Genomic DNA, 27,464 nt, shown 5'->3' on the forward strand with positions numbered 1-27,464 from the left:
CCCCTGTAGCACTGCCCTGTGGTGTGAGCCCGCCCACGTTCCCTCCCTGGGGAGCAGAGCAGGGACACACTGCCACAGCCCCCCTCCCCATGCACCCCCAGTGAAATCCTGCACCAGCAGCTCAAGCCTTTCCTCTTTAATTGAGGCTGGAATCAAAGCCACAGGTGACAGATCGGAGGAAAAGCTCAGCCGCCGGTGGTGAGATGTGACCAGGACCCTGGCACAGAGCGAGGTCCCAGCCAGTGCTGAGGGCCAGATGCTGTGGAGCTGCTGCTCCCTGGACAGCAGGGGAGCAGGGCTGCGTGCAGCAGCTGGCCTGAGGAATGTCTGGTCCCTTACTGCACACCCTCCATCATCTTCAGGAACTCTGCAAGAGAACAGCAGCCTCAGCCCATGGCCCTGCCTGGGTGCACAACATGGGTGCTTGGCTGGGGCCATTGCTCACCATCAAAGTCGATGCGACCGTCATTGTTCTTGTCTGAATCCTTCATCATGTCCTCTATGTCCTCATCAGTGACAGGCTCCCCAGTGGCCCTCAGGATCTCACCCAGTTCCTCGATGTCAATGAACCCATCCGCATTCCTGCAGGAGGGAGAGGGAGGGATGGGACCTTGCTTGCTCCCACAGACAGGATGGGCCACTTCGCCCCCACACTCACCGGTCAAAGATGCGGAAGCAGTTGGCCAGCTCCTCCTCAGACTTGCCTTTGGCATCCTCTTTCATCTGGCGCACCATCATGACCAAGAACTCCTCGAAGTCGATGGTGCCGCTGCCTGTGGGGAGGAAGCCAAGCGTGGGTCAGGCTGCCTGCCCGGGGTCCAGCTCCCACCCCTGCCACCAGCCACCAAGGGCTGCTCACCGTCCTCGTCCACCTCCTCAATGATGGCATCCAACTCCTCTTTGGTGGGGTTCTGGCCCAGCATTCTCATCACTGTCCCCAGCTCCTTGGTGCTGATGTCTCCACCGCCATCAGCATCGAACATGTCGAAGGCGGCTTTGAACTCTGTGGAGAGACGGGTCAGGTCTCTGAGCAGTGGGGCAGAGCCAGGCCCTGCACCATGGCCATGTCTGGCCCCTGTCCCTGCTGTCCCCACACTCACCCGCAATCATCTCCTCGCTGAGGAAGGCACGGGCTTCTGCCTGCTGGTCCGTCTGCAAGGCAAGGGAGAGGGGTCACCCATATCTAACCAGAGACCACTCATACAGCATGGCCGAACAGTGCTTGGCTGTGGGAAGAGCCTCTGCCCTGCTGCAGGACAATCCTGCGCTGGCATAAGCCACAGGCACCCGCAATCCCTACAGTTCTGATGCCTTCCAGGCCATCCATGAATATGGAGGGCTACAGGGAGCCCCTGCCTGAGTCCCCCATTATCTGGGGGGCTCCATTGTGCTGGGGTCATGGTCCCTGTGCTCAGCCTTGGCATCCTGGGCATGCAGAGCTATTTTTGGGAACTCCTCAGCTCCCCTTGTAGGGATCGTTGGGGCTACAGCCGTGGCACCTGTCAGCCCCGATCGAGTTTCTCCTGGAGGCGCAGGCCGGCCATGGAGCCAGCAGCGAGGCCGTGTCGCATGACCCAGCACTCGGCTTTCAGCCACCCCCTGCTGCCCCTGCCTCTGTGCAGCCCTGAGCTCCCAACAGGGTTGAGATGGTGTCCCCAGGCACCTGCACCCCCTCAGCAGTACACACTCACCCTCAGATCTGTTCTGTGGGGATCCTGCACCACCCCAACGCCTCCCTGTCCTCACTGCCATGGTCAGCCCAGCACTGGGCACCATATCCCTGCTGCCCTCTGCTGCAGAGGCACAGCCCAGAGCCCCCTGGTGCCCCCTGCCCAGTCAGGTCTCTTTCTGGCACACGGCACACAGCACACAGGAACACTCACCATCTTGGGAATTGATGGAGCTTCCCACCCCCAGAGAATCACCAGCTCCTGCAGCAGGAACTCCCAGAAGCTTCGTGGTGCCGCTGGCACCCCAATTTGTAGTGTCTCCTCTGTGGGATGTGCCTTCAGCTACTGCCCCCTGGCCCCCCTCAGCCTATCAGCGCTCTGGCAGCACTCAGCCCCTCTCACTGGCAACTGGCGCCTTTACCTAATTTAGCCAAAGCTTTATTGGTCAAGGGCTGGGATTAACATGGGGATGAGGCTGGGATGGAAATTCAAGCCCTTCAGGAGGGAGATCAAAGCCGTGGCAGGAGCTCAGCTCTGCCCACCCCCAACACCCCCATCCAAGGCAACTCAGCAATGAGGGGGTTAAAAATAGCCCTGGAGCCATTAGCATCACCTGGGTAAGGGGGACGGGGTCCCCCCTGCTCAAGGGGCATGGACTATCACCCACTGGCCCCTGAAAATGCAGCCCTTCCTGGCTCAAGCTCCCAATACCAAGCTGGTTTTCCCCAACACAGCGTCCCCCCCCGTACCCCCATTTTCTGCTCCAGGGGGCCCAGGCAGAGCAGTGCTGCAGCCCCCCACCCCAGAAAAGGAAGGGGTCCCCTGTGGGGCCTGGGGCATGAAGTCCCTGGAGAGATTTGGAGCATGAGCCCCATGGTTTGGGGTCCCCAGTGCTGTTGGCACCTGTTCCGGAAATGGCTCCATTTTTTCGTGCTTCTGAGGAGTGGGAATTATGCCCGGTGCCTCCTCGAAGGCTCAGTCCTCACACTCGCAGCCCGTGCCAGCCACTGCTGCCAGGACCGGCTGGGGCCCGTGGCTCTGGGGACACACTGGCCTAGTGGCCCATACCCTGTGGTGCTCAGAGCCCCAGGGCTGCAGTGGGGACAGGGTGACAAATCTCTGTCCCATAAGGTCCCAGTGCCAGGGGTGCCCAGGGGTTTTCTGGCTCCTGCTTTTGCTGGGACTCCCATTCACCGGGTGGGAACTGGGAACAAGTCCAGCCCCTAGTGCATCCCACCCTGCCCAGGGAAGCTCAGGGGTCCCATCTGAGCTGAGTAGGGTGCAGGGTGCTGGAACAGGGCACACTGAGCAAGCAATGGACAGAGCGATGGCAGCAGCTGGGCTGGTTCCTCGATATTTATAGACATTCCCAAGGAAGCAGTGAGGAGTGAGCAGACAGACACTAAAAAAGGCTGGGCAAGTGCCGGAGGTGCTGGCTGGCCATGGGCCGCGTGGTGAGGCCGACTGAGGCCGGGGTGGCAGTGTGCCAAGGTGCCAAGGTGGCCCGGGGCACATCCCCGAGTCTGGGCTAGCAGGATACAGGGGTGTTGGGGAGTCTGGCTGTCAGAGCACGGCGGTGCCAGGGTATTGGGGTATCAAGACCCTGGGACACCACAGCGCCGAGCACCGATATGTGTGGCTCCTGTGGCCCCAGGGCAGATATCCGGGGCTCGGCCCGACCACGACATCCCGGACAGGGGACAGAGGGGCCGAGACCGAGAAGGGCGGGGTCGATTCCCAGGCAGGGGCTGCGGACAGAGCCAGGATGAGCCCTGAGCCTGATCCGAGAGTCCCGGGCGGTGCTGCAGGGACCGATCCCGATTTCGGCCGTGCCGGGCAGTGCCGGGAGAACCGATCTCGATGGCGCCGGACGGTGCCGCAAGCGCCGATCCCCATCCCGGCCGTGCCGGGCGGTGCCGGCTCCGCCGCCCCGATCCGGGTTCCCGGCGGAGGCGGAGCCGCGCAGGGAGGATCCCGGGACGAGCCGTGGCGGAGCGGCCATCGCTCGGCACCACCCGGCTCGGCTCGGCCCGGCCCGGGGCAGCGCGAACGGCCGGGGCGGGGGCAGCACCGGGAGCGCGTCCCGGGGCCGGGCTGTCCCCGCGGGGGGCCGTGCCGCGGTGGGCAGCCCCGGGCCCCGCCGTGTCGCGGTGCCGGCCCGGACCCCCCGGCAGCGATGGCCGCCCGCATCCTGCACCGGCTGCGGCACGCGCTGGCGGGCGAGGCCGGCCGCGAGGAGCCGGCGGGCGGCGGCGGCGAGGCCGAGGACTGCCCGGAGAGCTCGGAGCTGGAGGACGACACCGAGGGGCTGTCGACGCGCCTTAGCGGCACCCTGAGCTTCACCAGCCACGAGGACGAGGAGGAGGAGGAGGAGGAGGGGGACGGAGCTAGCGAGGAGCTGGAGGAGCCGCCGCAGGCGCCGGGGGCGGCAGCGGGCACGGAGGACGGAGGCAGGTGCTGGGGCGGCGAGCTGGGGGGACTGGGGTGACTCCAGGGACACTCGTGCGATGGTGGCGTCCGACAGCCCGACAGATGTCAGAGCCCTGTCCCCACGGCGGGCACTGACACCCCTCTCCCGGCACAGAGTGGATCTCTGTGGCGGAGCGTCCCGGCGGCAGCCTGCTGACCCGGCAGCTGCAGGAGCTGTGGCGGAGGTCGCGGGGCAGCCTGGCACCGCAGCGCCTGCTCTTCGAGGTCACCAGCGCCAGCGTGGTCAGCGAGCGCTCTTCCAAGTACGTGGTGAGTGAGCCCGGCGCGGCTGGGCGGGCACGGGTTGGGTGCGAGTCTTGCTCTCCCCGGGGCAGGGATGCTTATTTTTTTCCTCTTTCCCCGTGCTGCTTGGATGGTGCCGGCGGCTCAGATGAGCCTCAGGTAACTATGGCTGATGGGTGCTGTGGCTGCAGCAGCCCAAGCCACTCCCTTCTGTTCGGGCAAACTCCCCCAGCCCCTTTGAGGCCGCACACCCCGCTGTGCTTGTGCCGGGAGCAGCGTGCCCACAGCACTGCCTGACACCTGCCTCCCCCACAGCTCTACACCATCTACCTGATCCGCTCTGGCCAGTTTGACAAGGCCCCTGCCACCATTGCCCGGCGCTACTCGGACTTCGAGCAGCTGAACCGCCGCCTGCGCTGCCGCTTCAGCTGCGACATGGCCAGCATTGCCTTCCCCAGGAAGAGACTGCGCCGCAACTTCACCGCTGAGACCATTGCCAAGCGGAGCCGAGCCTTTGAACAGTTCCTGTCCCACCTGCACTCCATCGATGAGATCCGCCGCTCTCCTGAGTTCCTCGAGTTCTTCTTCCTGCCGGACCTGCAGGCCGCGCAGCGCCTGACGTGCACGGGCATGTACCGTGAGGCCCTGGCCACCTGGGCCAACGCCTACCGCCTGCAGGACCGCCTGGGGGTCTGCAGCTCCGGCCGCTTCCTGCTGACACTGGCGGGGCTGGCCGTGTGCCACCAGGAGCTGGACCAGCTCAGTGAGGCCCACGGCTGCTGCGAGCAGGCGCTGCAGCTGCTGGAGGCCCAGGGCAGCCACCCGCTCCTGGGACCCTTCCTGCAGGCCCACGTCCACCTGGCCTGGAAGGTGGGCAAGGACAAGCGGCGCTCGGAGGCCCGGCTGCAGGACCTGCGGGAAGCGGGGCTGGCCCTGCAGCAGCAGCCTTCCCTGAAGGAATGCCTGATCAAGGAACCTCTGGAATGAGCCACCTGTGCTCACATGGGTGGGAGGGGAAGCTCACACACCTGTGGCAGCTGGGAGCAGCGAGGGAAATGCCACGGGTGGCAATGGGGCAGGGAAGCAGCACTGCAGTACCACGGGCAGCACAGTCCATGCCTGGAGCTGCCTCCTGAATGCACTTTCTCTGTGGTTAGTCTGTTTTGCAGGGCTGGGGACTCACGGGGGTCCACTACCCACACTGGTGCTGCCCAAAGCTGCTCCTCCTCTGCAGGGGATCCTGGAGTGGCTGAGACTTTAGCTGGGACATACTGGCACCTTGCAAGGGAACGGGAAAGCTTCTGGCAGGGTCCAGGGCTCTTGCCGGGAACTTCCCATAAAACTTACACAATATAAAGGACTTTATTAAATAAAGTCTTGGCAGGAAGAAGAGCAAGGCGCCTGCTGTGTCTCTTTAGCCTTACTACCCCAGGGCATCATCAGTGGGAGGCCTCAAGCCTCCACATAGAGGTGGGAGCTGCCTCATCCCCTTCTTCCAGCTGGGCCCAAGCCCAGTCCTAGGGAGGAGCCCAAGGACAAGCAGAAGCAGCTACTGAGGAGCCAAAGCAGTGCAGAAGTGAGAAGAGGAAACAACGTGAGCCAAAGTAGCACCTTCCTCTCCTGTGACCCCGCCTAGCATGGGGGCAGAGCTGATCCACTGTGCTCCTGGCATTGCCCGCCCTCGTGCAAGCCCAGTCACAGGTCCAAGGGGACAAACTCCAGGGACAGAGTCCAGCTCTTCACCCAACGGCTTTATTTTAAGGTGGGTGAAAGATAGCTGATGGCAGCATGTGCTTACATGCTGTGCAGCTAGCAGCTGGTTGCAACGATGCTCTGTTGGTCACAGTCTGTTGCAGACACCTCTGGCACCAGGACTTCCTGCAGTGCTTGGTCCCACCTGGTCTCCTTCCTGTTCCTGTCCAGGTCCTGCCTTCATCTCAGGGTCCCTCCCTGGGCATGCTTCAGCCCCAGTCTGTAGGGTGTCCTCAGCTAGAGCTTGCTCTGGGTTGGTGTCTGTTCCACTCTGATGACACCTTCCTGTGCGCAGGTGACAGCCAGGACCCCATCCCTGCGCCACAGCCGTCCCTGCACCAAGCCCCGGCACCCACCTGCAGAGAGAGAGAGACTGTCAGACTGCAGCCCACTGCCCCAGGACAGGCAGGGCTGGCCTTGCCCATCAAGGTCTCCCAAAGACACACTAAGGACTTACCAGCCCAGGGGCTCTCACACTCGTACAGCATCCAGTGGTCAGCTCGGAAGGGCGCATGGAACCACATGGAATGGTCGAGGGACACCATGAACTTGACGCGGTACTGCCGGTGCGGGAGCAGGGCCGTGCCCAGGAAGGCGTAGTCAGAGATGTAGGCAGCCACACAGCAGTGCACCTTCATGTCAGTCTCTCCTGCAGAGCAACCAGCACTGCCTATTCCGTGGGGGCCCCTGGGACATGCCTGGTGTGCTCCACTCCCCTGGAGCCAGCTGCCAAGCACAGCTGGAATTCTTCCAGACTTGTTCCCTTTGCCATGCCATGCCCCAGCATCACCTCTGCAGCCACACCTGTATTACAGCCTTGAAGTGCCCAGGCTGGGGCACAGGCAGCCCCCTAATCACAGCCCTCCCAGGCAACTCTGTTGAAACAGTGCTCCCCCTTGGCTTGGGAGGCACCTGGACCCAGCAGGACCCACCTATGTAGCCTCGTGCTCGCACCCAGAAGAGCTGCTTTGGCTCCTGTGGCTCTGAGCTGAATATATCTGGTGGGTTCACGGGTTTAATGTCAATTGGCACATCTTGAGCTTGGATCTTGGTGAGACGCTTCCTGTATCCTTCAGCCACATTAGGATTCCTGCAGCCCAGCACAGAGAAGCAAGGTTAACACCGACAGGCAGGTTGGAACACATCCTACTGGCAGCAGCTCCAGCCCAGGGACCCAGGGGCACACAGAAAGACAAGAGGGGCACAGCTCCTGTTGTGTCCTGCTCCTCTGTTCCCCTCTCAGGCACATTTGAGAATTCCTCAGACAGTACTCTCCCACACCTCCCTATGCCCCAGGCACCAAGGGGCATCCCCGGTGTGTCCCTTCCACCCCACTCACTGCAGAAACTTCTGGATGAGCTCCTCCTGTGTCAGCAGCTCCTCGGGGGGCGGCACGGTCGGCATGGTGAACTGGTGCTGCACTGGGCTCCCCTGCGACAGCTGGAAGGAGGCCTGGCAGGTGAAGATGGGCTTTCCATGCTGGATGGCCTTTACAGAGCGAACAGAGAAACTCTTCCCTGTGCGGGTCCGCTCCACCTCGTACAGCACCGGCACCTTGGGGTCCCCTGGCACGGGAAAGGGACGGGAAAGGGACGTTCTGCGGCCGGGCCACGGCGCACCGCGCACCGGCGGAACCCGCCTGCAGGGGCCGGGCCCGGCAGCGCCACTCACACCGTCCCTGTTTGCTGGCAGCGGGATGACGACGCTCCTCACTCCTGAGAACTTCCCCAGCGTCCCAACCCCTGCCGGGCCCCTCCCGAACCCCAGCACCCCGTCCCCGCCGCCGGTTCCCCGGTTCCCCGGGCGCACCTGTCCGCACGAAGTAGCAGTGCAGCGAGTGCACCTGCTCGTCGCGGCTCACGGCGTGGGCCGCCGCCACCAGCGCCTGCCCCACGATCTGCCCGCCGAAGAGGTGCTGCGTGGCGGGCACCCAGTGGTGCTGGCCCCTGCGGAGACAAGGCGGCCGCGGTGAGGGGGGCGGCGGAGGAGGAGGCGGCCCGGTCCCGCTGCCCCGGCGTCCACCCGCACCTGAAAAGGTCGACCTCCAGCCGCTCCAGGTTCAGCACGCTGGTGATCAGCACACTGCGCAGGTCCCCGGGCGGCGGCGGCGGCCCGGATCCCGGCCCCGCTCCAGCCCCGCCGGCGTCGCCTGGGGCCCCCATCACCTCCGTGAACCGGGACCGGCACCGCGACCCGACCAGCACGGCGGACCAGGAAGCACCGCCCATCCGGGGCGCGAGGGCCGCCATGTGATTGGACGGTAGAGCTGCCAGTCACCCTTGTCTTGTCAGGATGCTCTGGGCCGGTTGGTTCGCCTCCTGTCAATCGGGAGAAGCCGGCGCTGATTGGTCAGGATCAGGGTGCGGGCCGTGCCCCGCTGGTTTAACGGGGATGGCGGGGTGGGCTTGGGCGGCTGAGCGGAGCCCGTCCGGGCGTTACGCCGCGTCCACCGCTCGCCATGCGCCCGCTGCCTCACCTGCAAGGGCTGCCCCTACGGGCTGCGGAGCTGCGGCCCGGTGCGCAGCCACAACCGGCAGCACGGCACCGCTGTCCGCCAGGACGCCAGGTAAGGCCCGCCCGCCGCGTCCGGCTGGAGCTCGCAGGAGCCCCTGTGGCTGGGCCGTGCGCCCGCGGTCCCCCTGTGTAGCACCGCCAGGCCCCATGGCGCCGCCGCTTGGGCGCAGCCCAGCGCTGCCCCGGGCACCGCCCCTGTCCCGTACCTGGCTTTGATAACCAGGCTGATCCCGGTAGTGTGATGCCCCGGTACCGGGGTGCTGCCAGCTGTGCCACACACCTGCTGTGTTCGCTGTATAGCTCCTGCCTTTCCCAGCTCAAGGCCCCAAGCATCTCGGCATCTGCAGCATTCCCCAGCTGTCCTTACCTCACTGCAGTGGAAGGTGATATCAGGTTTCCCTCAGGGAGCGCTTCATTCCACGGCCTTCACTTCTCCAAGCAGATGTAGTGACATTGTTTCCTTTCCATCTTAGCTGGTGGATCTGCTTGTGTGCACAAAGGCTACAAGGTCACTCACTAGTTATGCAACTGCTCCCTTTGCCCTTTTAAAATATAACTTGACTTCTTAAAATACAATTTAACCTCGTTCCTTGAAGCTTTTGTTGTCACGTTCTAGCCTGCTCCTCCAGAGCTGCAGAACCGCGTGCTTTAGGGATAAAGACACAAACATGTGGGTATTAGCTTCCACAGCAATGTGATGAAGTGCTTCTTCAAGCAGTTACTGAGAGGAGGACAAGGGAGGACAAGTCCTCCATCCCTTCCTTGTGGGGAGCAAGCAGTGAGGGTGGAAAGCAATGCGCTTGTTGCTGAAGAGAGACAACAGGGAGAGTGCAGTCTCTGAGCCTTTAGCTCCTGCACAGCGGTGCGGAGGGAGGACGGGGAGGCAGCCAGGCAGGAGCCTATGCCCGCACGCCGGCCCAGGGAGCGGCCACAGAGAGCGGCTTTCCCGGTGTTCCCGGTGCGATGCACGGCGGTCACAGCGAGCGGCGTTCCCGGTGCGATGCACGGCGGCCGCGGCGGGCGGCGCCCGAGCGCTCCGGTGTCGCCGCGGCGGGCGGAGCCCAGCGCCGGTGAGGCCGCACCGCGCCGCCACCGGAACGTGGCAGGGACCGGGACACGCCGCGGGCCCGCACGGACAGCCCCAGCCGCGCCTGCCCGGTGCAACTCCCGGGGCTCCCCCTCCGCAAGCGGCTGTGCCCGGAGCACCGAGTGGCCGGCCGTGATCGCCGCCGGGAAAGCCGTGGGTGCAGGCACTGAGAGCCACCGGCAGGAGCTTCTCGTCGTCCTGAGAGCCCTCATCACACCGGACTGGCTGCCTCAGCTCCACCTTCAGCGGCCGCTCGAGGATGGGATCTGGGCAGCTGGGGGGGAGCAGAGGCTTCTTCATGGAGCTGGAGGTTGTCATCCAGGGTTAAGTCAAATTTTCAGTGCTAGGCTCTCTCTGGAGAGCTGCATCACCACCTTGGCCTGGCATTAAGAAGAGTGTGTTTCTAAGGTCCCTCCTGATGCTGTGACGCTCTGGTCCCCATCCTGATCACTGTGCTGCTCAGGCAGTTCCCCAAAGTCTGCCTATTTCAGACTTGCCTCTTGCCTCTCTGGTGTGCCATGGTAACACATCCCAGAGCTCTGGCCAGGCTTCCCCCACTGTGGCAGCAACTCAGCAGAAGCAGCAGCCCATGTCAGCCTCTCTTGTGGCTGTTGAGAATCGTGTGATCATTCTCCAGAGTCCACCAACTCCCTGAAACCTCATGCTCTTCTCCAGAGTGAGCCGGCAAGCTCAGTCTGTGTTAGATCCCGTCTCCTGTGGCAAAACTGGAGGCCACAGAAACCTCAGAGGATGACAGTGAAGATTAGATTACCCAAAGGACTGAAGACAGCATCAGACAGTATTTGAGTAGCATTTGCACAGAGGCTGCTGCCAGGCTGTGCCTAAGGCAGTCGTTTGGAAGTCCAGGCAGCTGATTTGCACCAGGTAGGACAGGCTCAGTGTACAGATCCAGGAGGATGCCCACCCCGTGGGGAATGCACTAGTGGCAAGTAGCTACACTTGCCACTTCAACCTGGCCTTCCAGCTGCCCTGCTGGCACATCTTGGCTGTGCTGAATTCAAACAAGAAGCTCTTGCAAAGGGAAATACTCAGTAGACCATGGGAGAGGAGATGTGATGCCCATCAGGCTGGGTGAGACAGTGCTGATAGCCTCTTGGAGGTCCTAAAGAGCTCCTGGAACAAGTCTTTGGATAAATCCCTCGTGGTTATCCTTCCTCACAGCAGAGATCAGCCACAGCAATAAGGACTTGGAGCACAGGACTCTGTGGGAGCTGGCTGACAGCTGGATCAGCTCCACTGAGGTGAAGTTCCAGCACTGAGTGGGAGCTGAGCTGGTCACTTCCACTGTGTCCTGTCTTGCACCTTCATTCCCCTCAGCCTGTCATTTCCTCGGCATGGAAGGGGCAGTTTGGGTCCTTGATCTGCTGCGTGAGCGACACTTCTTGCACGGGGCAGCAGAGGAACTGGACTGGGAGCTCCTGATCCTGCAGGAAGGGTCACAGTCACTGACCTGGCTAACAGCTGTGGCCAGGAGCCAGCTCTGGGTGGTGCAGTGTGGGAGGTGCTGCTATCCTCGAATCTGCTGAGTTGGAAGGGACCCATTGGGATTGTGTCCAACTCCCAGTCCTGTGCAGGACACCACAAAAATCCCACCATGTGCCTGAGAGCGTTGTCCAGACACTTCCTGAACTCAGACAGGCTTGAGGCCAAGACTACTGCCCTGGGGAGCCTGTTCCAGTGCTCAGCCACCCTTTAGATGAAAAACCTTTTTCTGATAATCTGCCTCACCTTTATACCGTTTCCTTGAGTTCTGTCCCTGGTCATGACAGTGAAGAGATCAGTGCCTGCCCCTCTGCTTCCTCTCACAAGAATGCAGAAGACCACAATGAGGTCTTCCCTCAGTTTCCTCTTCTCCAGGCTGAGCAGACCAAGCTACCTCAACTGTGTCTCAAAAGCTTCACCTCCAGTCCCATCACCATCCTCGTGGCATCTTTTGAATAATGTTCTCTAATAGTTTAATGTCTTTTTTATATTGCAGTGCCAAAACTGCCCCCAGGACTTGAGGTGAGGCTGCACCAGTGCAGAGCAGGGCAGGACAATCCTCTCCCTTGCTGGCAATGCTGTGTCTGATACCCAGGACAGGACTGACCCTCCTGGCTGCCAGGGCACTGCTGATCATATTCAGCTTGCCATGGACCAGGTCCCTTTCCACAGTGCTGGTCTCCAGCTTCTTTTCCCCCATGGGTATATACCACCAGGATTGCCCTGTACAAGGTGCAGTGTGTCACTTGCTCTTGTTAAACTTCATACTTTTGGTGATGACCCATCTCTCCAATTTGCTGAGGTCTCTCAGCAGGGCCTCTCTGCCCTCAATGGAATTGACAGCTCCTCCTAGTTTAGTGTTCTTAGCACTAAACATTAATATATTACTTCATATTCCTTCAAGTCCTGAGTCCAAGGCGTTAATGAAGATGTTGAAGAGAATTGGGCCAAGGGTGAAGCCCTATGGAACCCTTCTAGTGGCTGGACACCAGCCTGATGTCACCCCATTCTCTCTTTGTGCCCAGCCTGTGAGCCAGTTACTCACCCATTGTGCAACAGGATTATTCAGCTGCAAGCTGGACACTTTGTCCAAAAGAATACTGGGACAGACGGTGTCAAAAGCTTTGCTGAAGCCCAAAAACATTACAGCTACTGGCTTTCCTTGGTCAGTTAGGTGGGTTACCCTGTTGTAGAAGAAAATCATGTTCAACAAGCAGGACTTTGCCCTCATGAAGCCATGCTGGCTGTGACCAATGTTCTCCTACAGGTGTTTTTCAGTACCTGCTAGAATGATCTTTTCCATGATTTTACTGGGCACTGAAGTGAGACTGACAGGCCTGTAGTTTCCAGGGTTATCCTTGCTGCCCTCTGAAACTGGGACATCGTTCCCCAGCTTCCAGTCATGTGGGAACCTCTCCAGATTCTCAAAACCACTCCAAAATCATCGAGAGCCTTTGTGATGACATCAGCCAGTTCTTTGTGGTTTCTCAAATTAATCCCATAAGGGCCCATAGATTTGTAGGGATCTAGGTACAATAACACGTGACAAAACTATTTCATCCGTGGCCAGCACCCGCAGGTCCTTGCAGCATCCAGCTGTGAGGTGTTGTGCAACTGAGCCAATAAATCACCCTGGTGTTGTTTGGGAGCTGAGCCTGTCCCTGTGCCAGCTGCAGCCACCCCTCCCTGCCCAGGGAACAGAGCATGGGGAATCAGCAGGGCTTTGGGCAGTGCTCCTCAGCCGTCCTGTGGTGCCTCAGGTGGCAGGAGGTGGCAGCTCCTGAATCCCTGCAGTCCCACTGCGCTGCAGCCCCTTGCAGAGCAGGGGTGTTGTTTGTCTGGCTGCAGCAGCTGCTCTCAATTCCTCAAGAAACAGGAACCCGCCCTCGTGTGCAGGGGTCACTGCCGGGCAGATAACACTGCACGGAGGTGGGGAGCAAAGGCTTCGTGCAAGGGTGGGGGAGGGAAAACAGCCTGTGTGCAAACTCCCTCCTCTGTGGGAACTGCTCTGGAGTGGGTGAGCTCCTCAGCCCCATCCAGCCCCAGCAGCTCCCAGCCTGTTGTTGGGACATAGCAGGGAATGTCACAGACCTCGCTCCATTGCTGTGGTTTGGTCACTGTCCATGTTTTCACATCGAATTTAGCAATTTCTTCATTAACACTTTGGTGTTGATGGACTTGGCTGTGGTTGAGGGCTGGGGATTTCCTTTGAGCACGAGTTTTGTAACATGATCTGATACTATCGAGTCTCTGACTAAATATAGCATCGTGTTTCTTTAAAACATCTTTTTGTCAGCTCAGAGCTGCTTGTTTCCCCTTCCGTTGTGCTGTGGAAGAGGCCTGGAAGGCTTTGCCAGCCCCTTTGCTATCTTTCTGGAAACCCTCTGATTTTAGGAGACTTCTCCCCTCCAGGCTGTTCCTCTGCACAGCTGCCACCCTGCCTCCCCTCCAGCCTGCCACAGGCACTGCAGGATGCCATCCTCACCTGCCAGGGGCTGAAGGGTGTGGTGGAGGGCACAGAGCTGAGGGCATGGAGCTCCAAGTCAGGATTGCTGTGCCCCACACCAGGTCACTGTGACTGGCTCTGTGGCCACAGACACGTGCCCAAGCAAGGGCTGCTGCCAGCACTGCTATCTGGGTGCTCCAGCATCTGACTCGTCCCCCTCCAAGCTGAACACACAGGAAATAACTCATCATTCTCTGGGTAAACATCTTTCCCAAGAGTGAAACTGCCCAGGATGAGTGTCCGGCTGTAATTTACCTCCACGTGAGCGCTGTGCTGTGCTGTGCCCTCCCACGCTCCACCCGCTCTGATCCACCCTTGACAGTCCCACTATAATTCCAGGGACATGTCCTGAACCCCACAGGACTGTGGCCTGTGCTCCCTTCCTCACTGGTGGAGGAACTGCTCCCACAAGGGGAAAAGCACAGGGGATCCCAGCCCCCCAAGCCTCCTTTGACAGAGTCTTGTCTGGAAGCACTTTATTGCAGTTTCTGACCCACATCAATCCCCCTGCCCATGCTCTGGGCGTGCCACACCATCAGTGTGGGGAAAATCCCAACCCCACTTTGCTCTGCTCTCGTGTCAGCCCTTCAGCAGCACTTGAAGGGAGGGGCAAAGAGCCTGCCAGGCAGCCATCCCTGGGGGCTGTTGATGTGGGGGGGCAGCCCAGCAGCACCCTCAATACCTCACTCATGTTGGCAGGAGCTCTTGAGTAGCGGGGGCAAGTCCAGGCCATCGATGGCCAGGCGGTGCACAATGTGTTTCTGGATAACCAACCGGCACAGCGTCTGCAGGGAAGGAACTGCAAGAGAACAGAGAGTGTACCTGAGCTGGGCAAGTCAGCAGTGAGGCTGAGCACAGGGGGTGGAGGAGCTGGCAGAGCTTCTCAGAGGCATTGTGGTAAAAGGCAGTGGTGGGTGAGTTTGTTCTGTGGCATCCTCCTGCCCTGGGCTCAAACTGGCTGTGCGGGGGCTGGTGCCAGGCTGCTCCAGCAGGGCTGGAAGCTCAAGGGCCCCGGGCAGCAAAGCTCTTCCCGTTATTAGGAGGAAGGCTGAGAGACAGTTATGTGCCCAAGCTGTGTTTGACTGTAGCTGGTTTGCATTTCTTTCTCTGGTGGCTGTCAAGCAACTCCCCAGGGTCTCACACACCCATGCTGTGCTTCTTTTCCATCCCACTCCCTTGGTCTGCCTGCACTGGCCCCAGCAGCAAGCTGCTGAGTGAGTGCAGGCTGGGGCTGCACTGCCTGCAGAGACAGTGCCCACCATACCTTTGGGGCAGACTACCATGAGAACTGTCCCCTTGGGCACCTGCACAGAATCTGCCTGGTTCCTGCTCCTGTGATACGACTTCCCAGAGCCATGGGTGGCTCAGCAGCATGGGTACTGTCTGCTGCAGCCACTACTTTCCTCAGCTGTTACACCAGGGAGAATACCAGGTTCCAGCCTTGGGACAGACAAAGCTGCTCGTGACATCAGCATGTGAAGCAGTGGCTCCCAGTGCTGGGGGCAGGCAGTACTCTGACTCTAGCTCTTCTTCTGGCTCTGTCTCACCTGATCCATCTCCTCATTTTTCCAGCGTGGTGCTAATTAGCACTTATTAGCGTGGTCCCTCCCAGCAAACTAAGGGACACGGGCTAATGCCCAGGCTCCGATGGCATCACAGGGTGCCTGCCCAGGGAACATCATGTCTGGGGCACGCAGCAGGCGCGTGGGCGCCCTTTGCTGAGCCCTGGTGGGTGTAGGTGGATGTTTTGATGCCAGGGCAGGATCTTAGCTGGCTCTGGCTGCCACGTGCTGTAGGCAAGGCTGGGCACAGCAAGGCCTCACAGCTGTGGGACAGCCCCAAACACCCAACCCTGTCACTCTGCTTGGGAAGGGTGGCCAGGGGGGTCTCTCCCTTAGCCCCAGCACAGTGCTCACGGTAGAGCTTTCATCAGACACTGCCCAGCAGTGGTACTGTGGATCTCACCTGTGCTCCACAAGGACCAGAGGCTTTCCTGTGCCTTCTTACCTCCTGTGTCCCTCTGCCCAGTGGCACACGCCAACCTTCCCTCTGTTGGCGACTATGGCATGACCCCACCAGAGCTCCCCCGCTCCTGGCCCACGCAGCAGGGAGGGGCACAGGTACCTACAGCCATAATCCACGGGGATCACCCGGACGCTCTTGGTGGAGGCAAAGACGTCGATGACGGCGTAGAGCGGGCGTGAGGCGGGCAGGCCGCGGGCGCTCGGGCCCATGTCCTCGCCGTTGATGACGATGTGCATGTCGGCGGTGCCGTCGGGCTGCGGGGCGTACAGCACCCCGATGCGGCTGCGCCGGGCGGTGGCGGGCAGCACGTTCGTCTTGAACAGCTCATCCAGGATGTGGCTGTAGCGGCCGGGCCGGCTGCGCCCCACCAGCGTGTCCCGCGGGATCCGCACCCGCTCGATCAGCAAGAAGGGCTCCCAGGGCCGCCCCCGCGGCTGCGCCTGCTCCCCCTCCAGCACCACGCGGTTGTGGTTGCGGGTGATGGCAAACACCCAGGTGTCCCCCAGGCTGACCAGGTCCGGCAGCGAGTACTCAGGCACTACCTCCAGGCTCTGGGGGTCATGAGCTGTCAGTCCCACGCGCAAGTGCCCGCACCAGCCCAGCTCCTTCTCCTCAATCTCCACCAGGAAGATCTGCCCGGGTGCCAGAGGCTCCTGGCTGAAGCAGAGCCCGTTGGCGAAGCTTTCCACCCGCGTGGCTTGTGTGTGCGAGGCGTCCAGGCGGATGTTGGTGCCGTGGATGTGGTGGAAGCGTGCAACAAGCCGGCACCGGGCAGCCATTGCTGCCCGAGCTATTTTTAACTGTCCCTGTCACAGCTGCCGTGAGGTGCTGACAGCCCGGCTGGGAGGGATAACCGGAGGGCTCAAGGGGGGGTCCTGGTGCCATGGGGGCGGTTCGGGGGGCCCTGTGGCTGCTGGGCACAACCGGGCCCAAACAAGAGCCACAGACATTCCACCCTGGACTGTCCAGCGCTGCCACCTGGGCCGGGGTGCCTGGCTATGCCCATGCTGTCCAGCAGCAGCTAGCAGTGCCCGGTGGTGCCCAGTGGTACCAGTGATACCCAGCAGCGGCCAGTGGTCATGTCATGGTGATGACTGGCAGTGCCTGGAGATGCCCGGCTTTACCCGGCGGCGCTGGGTGGCACCCAGCAGTGTCCGGTGGTACCCAGCTGTGGCCGGTGGTGCCCGGCACCCCGTTTGGGTATGGGGCCCCATCGGTGCCCCCTCCCCACTGTCCCGGTCCCGGTCTGGGGCCGCTCCCACGTGCGCGGGCGGGGCGGGGCCGGCCGCCCCCGGGGCGCTGATTGGTCACCGTGGGGCCCCGCCCCGCTCACGTGAGGGCCGCAGGTCATATGGGCGCGTGTCATGTGCCCGCCGTGACCGCCGCCTGCGAGCGCCGCGCCGGGAGCGGCCGCGGTCAGCGGGACCGGGGGGCGCCGGGACGGGACCGGGAGGACGGGGTGGAGGGACCGGGACCGGCGCCAGGGGAGCCGGCTGGGCCGGGACGGGGGTCAGCCCCAAGTTGGGGGGACCGGGCCGGGGCAGGCGGGCCGGGGCGCTCGCGGGGCGCTGCCGCGGCCGTTCCTGACCGACAGCAGCCTGAGCGTCCCTTCCGCCCACCGCAGATGGGGCCAGTGTTGCTGTCGTCGCTGCTGCTGCTGGGCTTGGGCTGGGCCGCCCCCCGGGACCATGAGGTGACCTACCTGCCCGGGCTGTCCAAGCAGCCGTCCTTCCGCCACTTCTCGGGCTACCTCTGCGCCGGGCCGGGCAAGTACCTGCACTACTGGTACGTGGAACTGCGCCTGGCGACGGGGGGGCATCCGCTGGCACCGGGCACTCACAGCTACATGTCCACAGGTTCGTGGAGGCCCAGAGTGATCCCCAGAACAGCCCCCTGGTGCTGTGGCTGAACGGCGGCCCTGGCTGCAGCTCCATGGAGGGCTTCCTCAAGGAGCATGGCCCCTTCCTGGTTAGTAGTCACTGCTATCCCGTGGCTCAAGGACTCAGGGGATGACCGGCTGCGTGGCACGAGCCATCCAGCTGTGTCCTGTCCTGCTTTGCCCATCAGTCACCACCTTCTTCCTCAGATCCAGCCTGATGGGGTCACACTGAAGTACAATGAGTACGCATGGAACAAGGTACAGGCATTGCTTTTCTTTGTGGCTTTGAGACGGGGTGGCCGTGAGCCAGTTCCTGCTCTCTCCATGGAGCCGATGACCGCTGCTCCCCTCCCACCCAACACACCCTCCTCTGGAGTGTGCTGTTGAGCAGCGCAGGAATGTGGCCATCCCAGTGCAGCCTGGGGCGGGTCACGCTCCTGTGGGTGCTGCCATGGGCGGGGCTAGCAGTCCTTGGCCCCACTGAGCCAGAGGGTCTCCCCTCATTGCTGGCTCCTCTGCTGTCCTTGCAGATTGCCAATATCCTCTATGTGGAGTCTCCTGCTGGTGTCGGCTTCTCATACTCTGATGACAAGAAGTACGCCACAAATGACACGGAGGCAAGTGACTGGGAGATCCCTGCTCCCCTGCCTGCCCACTCCTGGCTATGGGGTGCAGCCTCACCACCTGACCGTGCCACCTTCTCCCTGCAGGTTGCTCACAACAACTACCTGGCACTCAAGGATTTCTTCCGGCTCTTCCCCGAGTACTCCAAGAACGATCTCTTCCTCACGGGGGAGAGCTATGGAGGGGTCTACATTCCTACACTGGCAGAGTGGGTGATGCAGGACCCCAGCCTCAATCTGAAGGTGGGCAGCTTGGCTCTGCCCAGTCGGGGAGCAGAGGGCTTGGCACAGCCAGGGTGGGACCAGTTAGGATGCAGGGCACGCCTGTCCCTGCAGCCTTTCATCTCTTCCTGGGGTTCTGGCAGCAGCTGCTGGTGGACGTGTCTGTCCCTGCTGCCGGGGGAGTGTCCTCAGGCACCCCCAACCCTCCCTGTTCCCTCCGCAGAGTAAACAGTTCCACATCTGCTTCCTGCCTGTGGCTGCTGTGCTGTGACTGCCCCGCGGGGAGCTGGAACACAACAGGGTTGTTTTCTTCTTGCCTCGCAGGGAATCGCTGTGGGAAACGGCCTCTCATCTTATGAGATCAATGACAACTCCCTGGTTTACTTTGCCTATTACCACGGGCTGCTGGGGACCGAGTAAGAGCAGAGGGAGTGCTGGATGTGCCATCCCTGTGCAAGCAGGATGGCTGCACAGCTGAGGCTGGGGCTGTCTGGGGTGGTGGTGTTGAGACAAGGGCAGCACCTAGCCTGGCCAGCATCTGGGCTGTGGCTCCGTGTCCCAGGGCAGCTCCCATGGGGGGGTTTGTTTGTGGGGTAAAGAGGGCACAGGGCCAAGCTGTGTGCCTTGTGGCCACTGGGCAGAGAGCTGCAGGGCAGCTGTCATGTCAGTGTTGCCACCTGGTCCAAGTGGTCCTGGTCTCTGCCCACAGGCTGTGGAAAGACCTGCAGGCCTATTGCTGCTCCGAGGGGAAGTGCAATTTCCATGACAACTCCAACCTGAATTGCACACTCAAGGTGAGGGGAGCCAGAGCCCCTATACATGTGCCCAGCAGAACGTGGCTGGGTCCACAAGGGTCCTGCTGAGTCCCAAACCCTTTTTGTGATTGCTTGCAGATGGGGGAGATGATTCAGATTGTAGAGGAGTCTGGCCTCAATATCTACAACCTCTATGCCCCATGTGATGGAGGTGTCCCCGGGAGCATGAGGTGAGAGCTTTGGTTGCACTGGCACAGAGGGACGTGGTGGGCTGGGCAGGGGGCCCCTCTGGGATACATGGATGGTGCTGAGGACTCCCCGCAGGAGAGCCCTTAGCCCATGTTCTCCAGGGTTTTCAGTCTGTGCTCATACTCTCTCTGGCTACAGATATGAGGGTGATTATCTCATCACACATGACCTGGGCAATTCCTTCATCCGGATGCCACTGAGGTTCTCCTGGCGGCAGGTGAGCCGAGGTGCCTGTGCTGCTGGACTGTGAGCAGCCTCTGTTCAGCCAGTTGTGCTGTTGTGGGCAGGAGGGGCAGAAAGCAGCTGCTCTATGGGGCAGGTGCTGCTGTGACAGTGACTCTCTTGACTCTCCCAGAACCTGTTCCGGATGCCAGTGGCCCGAAAGAAGGTCCGGATGGACCCGCCCTGCACCAACTCCACAGCCCCCAGCATGTATCTGAACTCCCCTGAGGTGCGGAAGGCTCTGCACATCTCCCCTGAGGCCCCAGAGTGGCAGGTGTGCAGGTGAGCAAGCTGTGGGCAGGGAGGGACTACTCTGAGAAGGAGCAGACATGCTGCCATTGCTTCCTCCACAGCTTCGAGGTGAACCGCAGCTACAAGCGCCTGTACATGCAGATGAATGAGGTGTACCTCAAGCTGCTGGGAGCCACGGTGTGTGCAAGGGAGCCCACAGACCCTGGAAGTCTCTCTGCCAGCTCAGCCTCCTACCTGGCTGGGGCTGCTGCCCTGCCAACAGCTCACTCTCTCTCTGCTACACAGAAATACCGGATCCTGGTGTACAATGGGGATGTTGACATGGCTTGCAACTTTCTCGGGGATGAGTGGTTTGTGGATTCCCTGTGCCAGAAGGTAAATGGGCAGGGCCCAGGCCAGGCCAGTCACTGGCTCCAGGCTATATGCTGTAGCTGGCTGTGGCAGGAGCGTGGGCAGGGCCAGCCGCAGGTGCTGAAGGCACTGCTGCTACTCCCAGGTGCAGGTGGCTCGCCGGCCCTGGCTCTACACAGAAAACGGTGAGAACCAGATCGGTGGCTTTGTGAAGGAATTCACCAACATCGCTTTCCTCACTGTCAAGGTAGGGCTGAGGGCTCTGGGGGCCAGGGATGGGGCTGTGGGTGGCTGCAGTCAGGGTCGGGTGATGGCAGCAGCACCCCACCCACACTGCCAACCACTGTCCCTTTCCTGCAGGGAGCTGGCCACATGGTGCCCACAGACCGGCCGCTTGCTGCCTTCACCATGTTCTGCCGCTTCATTAAGAACCAGCCTTACTAAGAGCTGCAGAAGTAGCGCCCGGTGCTCCAGCTGCTCCCACCACCCCACCCGCCCTCACCACCGGCACCTTGCGCAGCCCGGCCTCGCTGCTGCTCGGCTACACCACGGACCTGTCATGCCTGCAGCCTTCTCCCCTGGCTGGACAGGGTGAGGGGCATGGGCTGGGGTACTCTGTCCTTGTGGGACAGGCGTTGTGCACCTGCTGCAGCCACACCTCCTCCCTTGTGGCTTCCTGTCTTGCCTCCTCCCTGTCTGCGGTGGCAGCTGCGTCCCTCCCAGGCAGGGAGCAATCCCCAGCACTTCCCCTTGGCCCCACATGCACATGGCCTGGGCAGGCTATGAGGAGCAGCAGCAGGGGGCAGCTGGGTCCTACTCACACCTCTACCTTGGCTCCCACCACCTCTGCTCCCACTGAAGGAGGCTTACCACCACTACCACAACAATCCCACTGCCAGGGCCCGCAGTGCTTCAGGAACTCGCAATAAACTCTGACCAAGGCGGTTCTGCTCCTCCTCACGCCTTTGTGCCAGCCCCTGCTTCGCTTTCCTCCACTCTCTGAGGAGCACCAGTGAGTGCCAATGCCCTTTGCCAGGGAGCCCTGGGCTCTGTGAGCTGTGCCCTTTCTGCAGGGGTCCCTGCATCCTGGAAATGAGTGACCTACCTAAGTGGCAGCAGCACAGTCACTCTGAGCCCTCTGGCACTGCGCTGAGCTGCATTTGCTCCCAAGGACCCAAGCTGGGCAGCAGCTGCCTCCTTTCCATCTCCCCACCATGTACCCCAGCATGGACATGTCCTCCAAGCAATGAGGCCATGTGGTTGGAGTCAGGTGGTTTATTAGTGTAATGAGCAGGGCTGCAGCAGGGATTCCCAGAGCACCCTCTCCACCTTGCTGCGCCCCACCAGGGCCTGGACGCCCTGACAATGTGCTGGTGGTACCAGGGAAGCTGCTTCCTACCTACAGTCTACGGGTCCAGCCCGGGATCTGCCCTTGGTCCAGGGAGGAGAGCTAGAGTGAGCTGGGATCCAGGCTGGGCTCTGCAGGCTGGGAGCTGGAGTCGGCAGCGGCAGTTGGCACCGGGCGGTATTTCTCAATCACCTCCCGCAGCCCCTTGGAGAAGTGGAGATCAGCTCCCACTGTGAGGAATCCCTGCAGAGGGAAGAAGGTCAGTGCAAGGCTGGAGGTGACAGTGCCCTTCCCAGCGGGACACAGAGGCACAGGCTGTGCCCATCCCACCACGTACCGCGTGATTGGTGACCACCTCCCTGGTGAAGTCCATGCCTTCGGGCAGTGGGATCTGCACCCCCTTCTTTGTCCTCTCTGCAGAGAGGGAGAGCTGGGATGAGGCTGAGCTCTGCTATGACCCTGCCTACACTCCCAGTTGTGTGGGAGCAGTGATGCCTACCGTTAATGATGGGCATGATGGTCAGCTGCAGCAGGGTCTTCAGAGGGGCCTGCAGTGAGAACAGCTGCGGGAGAAGAGCTGGGGTCAGTGTAGTGGCAGAGCTGCCAGCCAGGGCAGGGAGGGCTGTAAGGGGGGATCCTGAATGGACAGCCTCTTCCCCAGCCCACCCCAACTGTGGCTGGGTGGAGGGTTCCCAGGCCATCACCATTCTCTCACCGCAAGCGACTCCAGCGCTGACTGCTTGGAATAGATGCGAAACCTGCACAGAAGGAGGCAGCTGTGAGTAGGGTGTGGAGGGGACCCTCCCCACGCCCCCATGGCACCCCAGCCATACCGTCGTAGGTCCAGCTGCACACGCAGCGCCTTCCCTTGCAGAAACACCTTGGCACTCAGCTTGGTTTCCTGGGGAGGGAGAGGGCTGAGTCGTGGCAAGCAGAGGACAACCAGGCCAGCTCATGCCACAGGCCCAGTGTCCCTCTGCTTGGTGACACCAGTGCCTTACAATACAGGATGGGGGACACTGCTCCTGTATACAGTGGGGTGGCTGCACAAGGAGCCCCAGCCCCCTCTCACCATGGCCATGCTGGAGAGCTGGACAGGTGGGCGGTCCGGGGGCACCAGTGAGATGTTCAGGAAAGCAGAGACAGAAACTGAGGTCCCTGAGGGTTTGATGGTGCAGCGTGGGGGAGCAGAGACCTGCAGCACCAGCTGCAGCGGAGCATCCACAGAAGGGCTCTGGGGAAGGCAGGTGAGTTGGAGGCTAGGCACAAGGCAGGCTCTGTCCTGGGGCTCTGCCATGCCTTCCATCCTGTCTGAGGGCTCCTTACCAGCATGAAGATAGTCCCAAAGAATGTGGCTCTCAGCAAAACCTCCAGGTCCTTGGGCACCTGTGGAGAGCACAAACCACTGCAAGCCACTTCTGCAGGTCCCAGCAAAGCTGCTCCCTGGCTGGCACCTCCTTTGCTCTGTAACACAGCTCACCCCTCTCTCCTGCCTGCACACAGTCTGAGTGTCTGGTGCTCCTTACCTTCTCCCCCTGGAGCTCTATGGTCAGTACTCCTGCCTGGAAGTACGAGTGCATGGCTGAATCGAAGAAGTACTCGGAGAAGGCAACATAAACCATGCGCTCAGTCTCCTTGATCACCGGCTCCACCGCGTGGTTCTCCAGCTCCTGGTCCTCTCTCACCCGGGGGAAGAACATGCCCTGGACCAAGAGCAGGAGAGGTTCCCACAGCCATGGGGCAGCCCTACCTGCTCCATGGAGCCCAACGTGCCTGCTGGCACAGGCTTTTCCACAAGGATGGGGAAGGACCAGCAAGGCAGGACCCAGCGTTCACCTTGAAGTCGAGCTCAAGGGTGTCAGTGGTGATGGAAGGATCCCGTAGGAGGGAGTAGTCAATCCCAATATGCTCATCCACGTAGTTTCTCACTGCCAGGGAAGATGTGCTGGTGAGACTTAGCCTGGAGCTGCCTGGCAGCTTGATGCCCAGCCCTGTCTGCCTGACAGTGAATGGGATCCAGCCCTTTCCCAGGGCAACACACACCAGGCACTGTGTCCAGCAAAGAGTTCAGCAGCACCAGGCTGGCATGCTCCAGGGATGGGCAGATCTGCAAGGCAAGGAGCCAGGCTGAGGGGAATTACTCCCAGAACTGGATGAGGAGCTGCAGAGGCAGGACAAGGCCCAGCAGACGGGTAGGATAGAACTCTGCCCTCTCCCACACACAAAGGGTCGAGCCCTAACATCCCACAGCCCCTCTCTGTGCTCAGCTGTACCTGCTGGCTGAGGAGGAAGCGCATCCCCGTGACAATGAAGGTGCTCAGGAACTCATAGACCTTCCTGGAAAACACAAGAGTGGTTCTGCACTGCCTGTTCTCCCTGTGGCTCTGTGCCCATTCCAGCACACAGCTGGGCTGAGGAAGCACTGAAGGTGTGGGAAGGGGGTCAGGGAGCCAGGCAGACACAGAGGGGTCAGGTGTACCTGAGTGTGCCAGAGAAGCCAGCGTGCATTCTTGCTATGGAGGCGCTGCAGGTCATATTGGAGATCTTGAGGCGCCCAGCCTCATCCTTGGCCAGCTGCAGCACTGTGTAGATGTGGACACCATCCGCAGAGGCATTGATGGACCCAATGTCATAGCTAGAAGGCAGGAAAGCAGATGAGAGGAGCACACAGTTCCTGCCAGCTGCAGGACAGCAAGGCACCTGTGGCACCCAGCAAGCACAGCTATGGGGTGGGCTAGCACCCAGAGCAGGAGGAAGGGGACGCAGCTCACAAGAACCAGTAGAGCAGCTGCCTGCGGAAGCGTAGGCTAATGGAAGCATTGCTGATGTTGAAGACAAGGTGCTGCTGGGGCTGGAAATTCAGGTCTGAAAAGGCCAGCTGCAGGTCTGTCACCTTGACCCTGCAGGGAGGGGACAGGAGTGGTTAGACAGACAGATGGACGTGGGAAGCCGTGGGCAGCAGGCAGCACTCACTGGCTGATGTTGTACTGGAACTGCCCCTCACTCCCATGCAGGTCCGACACGGTGATGTTCTGCAGCTCCTGCTCCACAAAGCGCAGCCCCTCCTGCTTCACTGCAGGGAAAACGAGGCTGGGCTGGGACGTGCAGGGACATGCTGGGCTGGCAGCATCCCCCCTGACAGCTCCCACTGCTCCCAGGCCACCCCATGGTGGAGCAGTGCAGGCAGAACCCCACACAAGCACAGACCCCAGGACGGTGCCCAATGTCCCTCTTTCCCAGACTGAGACATCCTGGCCGGCCCCTTACCCAGGTCCAGCCCCTTGGAAGTAATCCGGATCTTACAGCCAGGAGGGCTGTGTGAAGCTGTGACCAGCGAAGGCAGAAGGAGAAAAAGGAGGCAGCCGCCGGCAGCCATCTCGCACCTGGAGGCAGAGAGCAGGGTCAGCACGGACTGGCTGGGGACATACACAGGTGTCAGCACAGACAGGCCCAGGGGACACACTGGAAGGGAAGCAGCTGCTGTCCAAACTGCCCGGGGCAGGGGATAGTTCCAAGGAGCAGCCCACGGGTCCACTGTTCTCCCTGAAACCCCCCAGTGCTGCCCAGGTCGCCTTTGCCCGAAACCTCTGGCCCATACACGCCTCCCACCCCAGGGCGCTGTGCACAAGCCCCCGCACTGGCGCTGTGGAGCCCGAGGGTCCCACATCGGGGAACACCCACTCCAGCCCTTCCCCGCCCTGAGCACACCCCGCTCCCCAAACCGCAGGAACAGGAGCCAGCTCCGTGCGTGCTGCTGCAGCGGGGAGCCCCAGCAGCTCGCAGAGGAGCGAGCCCTCGCCCGTGAGGCCGTCCCACAACCCTCACAGCCCCCCCGAGATGTGCCGCCTGCCCCTAGGCTGGTTTGAGACGGAGCTGGAGCCCGTCCATCCCGCAGCAACAGGCAGAGCTCCGTGCGAGGCTGTGGGATGGGACGGGGCTCCCCCACAGCGTTTTCCTCCAATTCATGAAGGGAGAGGATGGGGGATCCCCTTCCCCGGGGCCCGGAGCCACCGTCCTGCCCAGCGGCTGGGGGCTCCCCCACACAATGCCAGCTCAGTTCGGATACTTACAGCGAGGCTTGTCCTCGGCTCCCGGCGTGGGGAAGCTGAATCACGCGAAGGCAGGAGGGAGGGAGAACACCACCAGCTCCAAGACTTTCTTTTGAGCTGGCTGAGGTTTCCCTGCCTTTATATAGCCCCCAACTGCCACTCCTTGTGGGCTCACAACTGGGAGGAGACAGCGGGACGGACGGACGGACGGGGAGGATGCAGGTCTGTGTCCCGCCGAGCCCGGCTGGCTGCCAGCACCGGCACAGACAGCGGCTCGCCTGGCCACCTCCAGGCTGGACACGAAGCTTTCCTTCCCCCCGAAAACACCGCTCCCCGCGTCCTGCACACGCAGCCACAGCCACGGATCTCTCCGGCACCCCCCGTGCAAACGGCAATGTCCGGGAGGGCCTGGGCTATTGGGGACTCCCAGTCTGTGTTATGAATCTCCTGCTAGTGCTCAGCTATCCCAGCTTCAGTGCAGACCCGGGGCCGGGGGTGCTGCTGGGGGCTGGTTCATGGCCGTCTGTAACATGAACCTGAGCAGAGAAGCTGCGGAGCCTCAGGAATGCCCGGACCCCAAGGCAGGCAGCACTGGCTCTGCAGGATGTGCCTCTGGATGGCCTTGCTCCGTGTGTTAGCGGCAGCTGGGCTGGCTCCGGGATCGCAGCACCGAGATGGGCACTGCCGGAGTGTCCCCATGGGTGCCCATGGAAAAGACGGGCAGCTCCTCAGCCCGGGGCTCCCTCCCGATAATTCTGCCTGGCCGAGCCATGCCGAGAGTCTGCCCCTGCCCTCACCACCCCCTCGGCCACTTGAGCTCCCTCGCTCCAAGGCTGGAGTTTCACTGTGCCTTCAGAGTCCCCTCTGCCCTCAGGGGTCGGTCTGAGCCGCCCTTTGTGCCCCGGGGGGTTATCGGTGCTCTGGGCAGCGGAGCTAGGCTGCTGGAAGCCCAAAACGGGAGCCTCAGTGCTTACACAGCACTTACCCCCCAGAACTGCAGCGCCAGCGTTAACTCATTAAACTGACCCCGCTGCTCCCGGAGCAGAGGGCAGGACTCCGGGAGATGGGAAACCCCTTGGAAAGCTGGGCAGCAGGGATATCCCAGGAGAAAAGGGCAGGAGAGGCCTCGCAGTTTCCCCATCCCGTCTTCACCGAGGGCCGTGGGCCAGCACCGGCCAGCGGCGGCCCAGGGAGCTGCAGCCGAGGCAGGACGGGTGCTCTGCTAGGAGAATGTGGCAGAAGCTCCGCCAGCTGCGAGGGGTCCTGCGGCCCCCAAGGAGCCCCCAGTAACAGCCGTGTCCTCCTTCCACGTCCCGTGCCATCCTCCAGCATATGCTGTGGAGCAGTAGCCGCAGGACAAGGGAGCGACTGCCAGCGCCCGCCGGCTGTCACCGGGACCCGCGGGACGGGGAACGGCCACGGCAATAGTGTGGGGAGGGACGTGTCAGCGCTGCGCCCGAGGGACCGCCGGGACAGGCAGCGGCTGCCAGGGCCGGCCCGGGCTGAAGCGCAGCGGGAGCAACCGCTGTGCCCGGCGGGCGGCGGAAGCCCCGCGCCCCGGCCGCCACCTCGCCCCGGCGCCGCCGCTCTTCAAAGGCCCTTTGGTGGCGACCGCTGCGGCCGCGCCCTGTCAGTGCCGGGAACCGCCCGCGGCGGGCGGGAGGCGGGGCCGGCCCGCACGGAGCGGCTCCACGACAGCTCGGGCAGGACCGGGACCGCTCCGCACACACCGCGGGGCGGCGCCC

At 61.8% G+C, this 27,464-nt stretch overlaps 7 protein-coding genes across 7 annotated transcripts; 3 read left to right on the forward strand and 4 right to left on the reverse strand.

Annotated features, from left to right (window-relative positions):
* Positions 1–121: 121 nt before the first annotated feature.
* TNNC2 (troponin C2, fast skeletal type) lies at positions 122–2,072 on the reverse strand. The gene is made up of 6 exons (XM_059480488.1): positions 1,884–2,072; positions 1,101–1,152; positions 860–1,003; positions 659–773; positions 446–582; positions 122–367 (listed from the first exon to the last, which is right to left on the reverse strand). The coding sequence occupies exons 1-6, from the start codon at positions 1,884–1,886 to the stop codon at positions 336–338; spliced, it is 483 nt and encodes a 160-aa protein (XP_059336471.1). The 5' UTR covers positions 1,887–2,072; the 3' UTR covers positions 122–335.
* A 1,731-nt stretch (positions 2,073–3,803) lies between these two features.
* Positions 3,804–5,774, forward strand: SNX21 (sorting nexin family member 21). The gene is made up of 3 exons (XM_059480841.1): positions 3,804–4,120; positions 4,255–4,409; positions 4,698–5,774. Exons 1-3 carry the CDS (start codon positions 3,847–3,849, stop codon positions 5,367–5,369), a joined length of 1,101 nt encoding a protein of 366 aa, XP_059336824.1. The 5' UTR covers positions 3,804–3,846; the 3' UTR covers positions 5,370–5,774.
* Positions 5,775–6,118: 344 nt separating this feature from the next.
* On the reverse strand, positions 6,119–9,382 carry ACOT8 (acyl-CoA thioesterase 8). Its single transcript, XM_059480733.1, has 7 exons — positions 9,016–9,382; positions 8,163–8,452; positions 7,944–8,080; positions 7,474–7,699; positions 7,067–7,224; positions 6,592–6,783; positions 6,119–6,490 (listed from the first exon to the last, which is right to left on the reverse strand). Exons 2-7 carry the CDS (start codon positions 8,381–8,383, stop codon positions 6,372–6,374), a joined length of 1,053 nt encoding a protein of 350 aa, XP_059336716.1. The 5' UTR covers positions 8,384–8,452; positions 9,016–9,382; the 3' UTR covers positions 6,119–6,371.
* On the forward strand, positions 8,547–21,282 carry CTSA (cathepsin A). Its single transcript, XM_059480731.1, has 15 exons — positions 8,547–8,700; positions 17,394–17,554; positions 17,626–17,737; positions 17,856–17,906; positions 18,179–18,265; positions 18,359–18,514; positions 18,818–18,909; positions 19,203–19,287; positions 19,387–19,478; positions 19,636–19,714; positions 19,853–20,001; positions 20,073–20,148; positions 20,257–20,346; positions 20,468–20,569; positions 20,683–21,282. Exons 1-15 carry the CDS (start codon positions 8,593–8,595, stop codon positions 20,764–20,766), a joined length of 1,524 nt encoding a protein of 507 aa, XP_059336714.1. The 5' UTR covers positions 8,547–8,592; the 3' UTR covers positions 20,767–21,282.
* ZSWIM1 (zinc finger SWIM-type containing 1) lies at positions 9,649–11,015 on the forward strand. The gene is given in 4 exon segments (XM_059480666.1): positions 9,649–10,158; positions 10,440–10,578; positions 10,581–10,903; positions 10,905–11,015. Coding segments are annotated over 4 exon segments (1,083 nt in total).
* Positions 14,215–16,548, reverse strand: NEURL2 (neuralized E3 ubiquitin protein ligase 2). Its single transcript, XM_059480734.1, has 2 exons — positions 15,873–16,548; positions 14,215–14,543 (listed from the first exon to the last, which is right to left on the reverse strand). Exons 1-2 carry the CDS (start codon positions 16,546–16,548, stop codon positions 14,428–14,430), a joined length of 792 nt encoding a protein of 263 aa, XP_059336717.1. The 3' UTR covers positions 14,215–14,427.
* Positions 21,283–21,582: 300 nt separating the features above from the next.
* Positions 21,583–25,840, reverse strand: PLTP (phospholipid transfer protein). Its single transcript, XM_059480732.1, has 16 exons — positions 25,741–25,840; positions 24,938–25,053; positions 24,644–24,743; positions 24,442–24,570; positions 24,150–24,305; positions 23,944–24,007; positions 23,714–23,777; positions 23,507–23,598; positions 23,197–23,373; positions 22,997–23,056; positions 22,743–22,904; positions 22,504–22,571; positions 22,386–22,428; positions 22,170–22,233; positions 22,008–22,084; positions 21,583–21,913 (listed from the first exon to the last, which is right to left on the reverse strand). Exons 2-16 carry the CDS (start codon positions 25,044–25,046, stop codon positions 21,773–21,775), a joined length of 1,506 nt encoding a protein of 501 aa, XP_059336715.1. The 5' UTR covers positions 25,047–25,053; positions 25,741–25,840; the 3' UTR covers positions 21,583–21,772.
* Positions 25,841–27,464: the final 1,624 nt, after the last annotated feature.

This window comes from Ammospiza nelsoni, chromosome 12 (genome assembly GCF_027579445.1).
Source record: "Ammospiza nelsoni isolate bAmmNel1 chromosome 12, bAmmNel1.pri, whole genome shotgun sequence".
In the NCBI taxonomy this organism is placed as follows: domain Eukaryota; kingdom Metazoa; phylum Chordata; class Aves; order Passeriformes; family Passerellidae; genus Ammospiza; species Ammospiza nelsoni.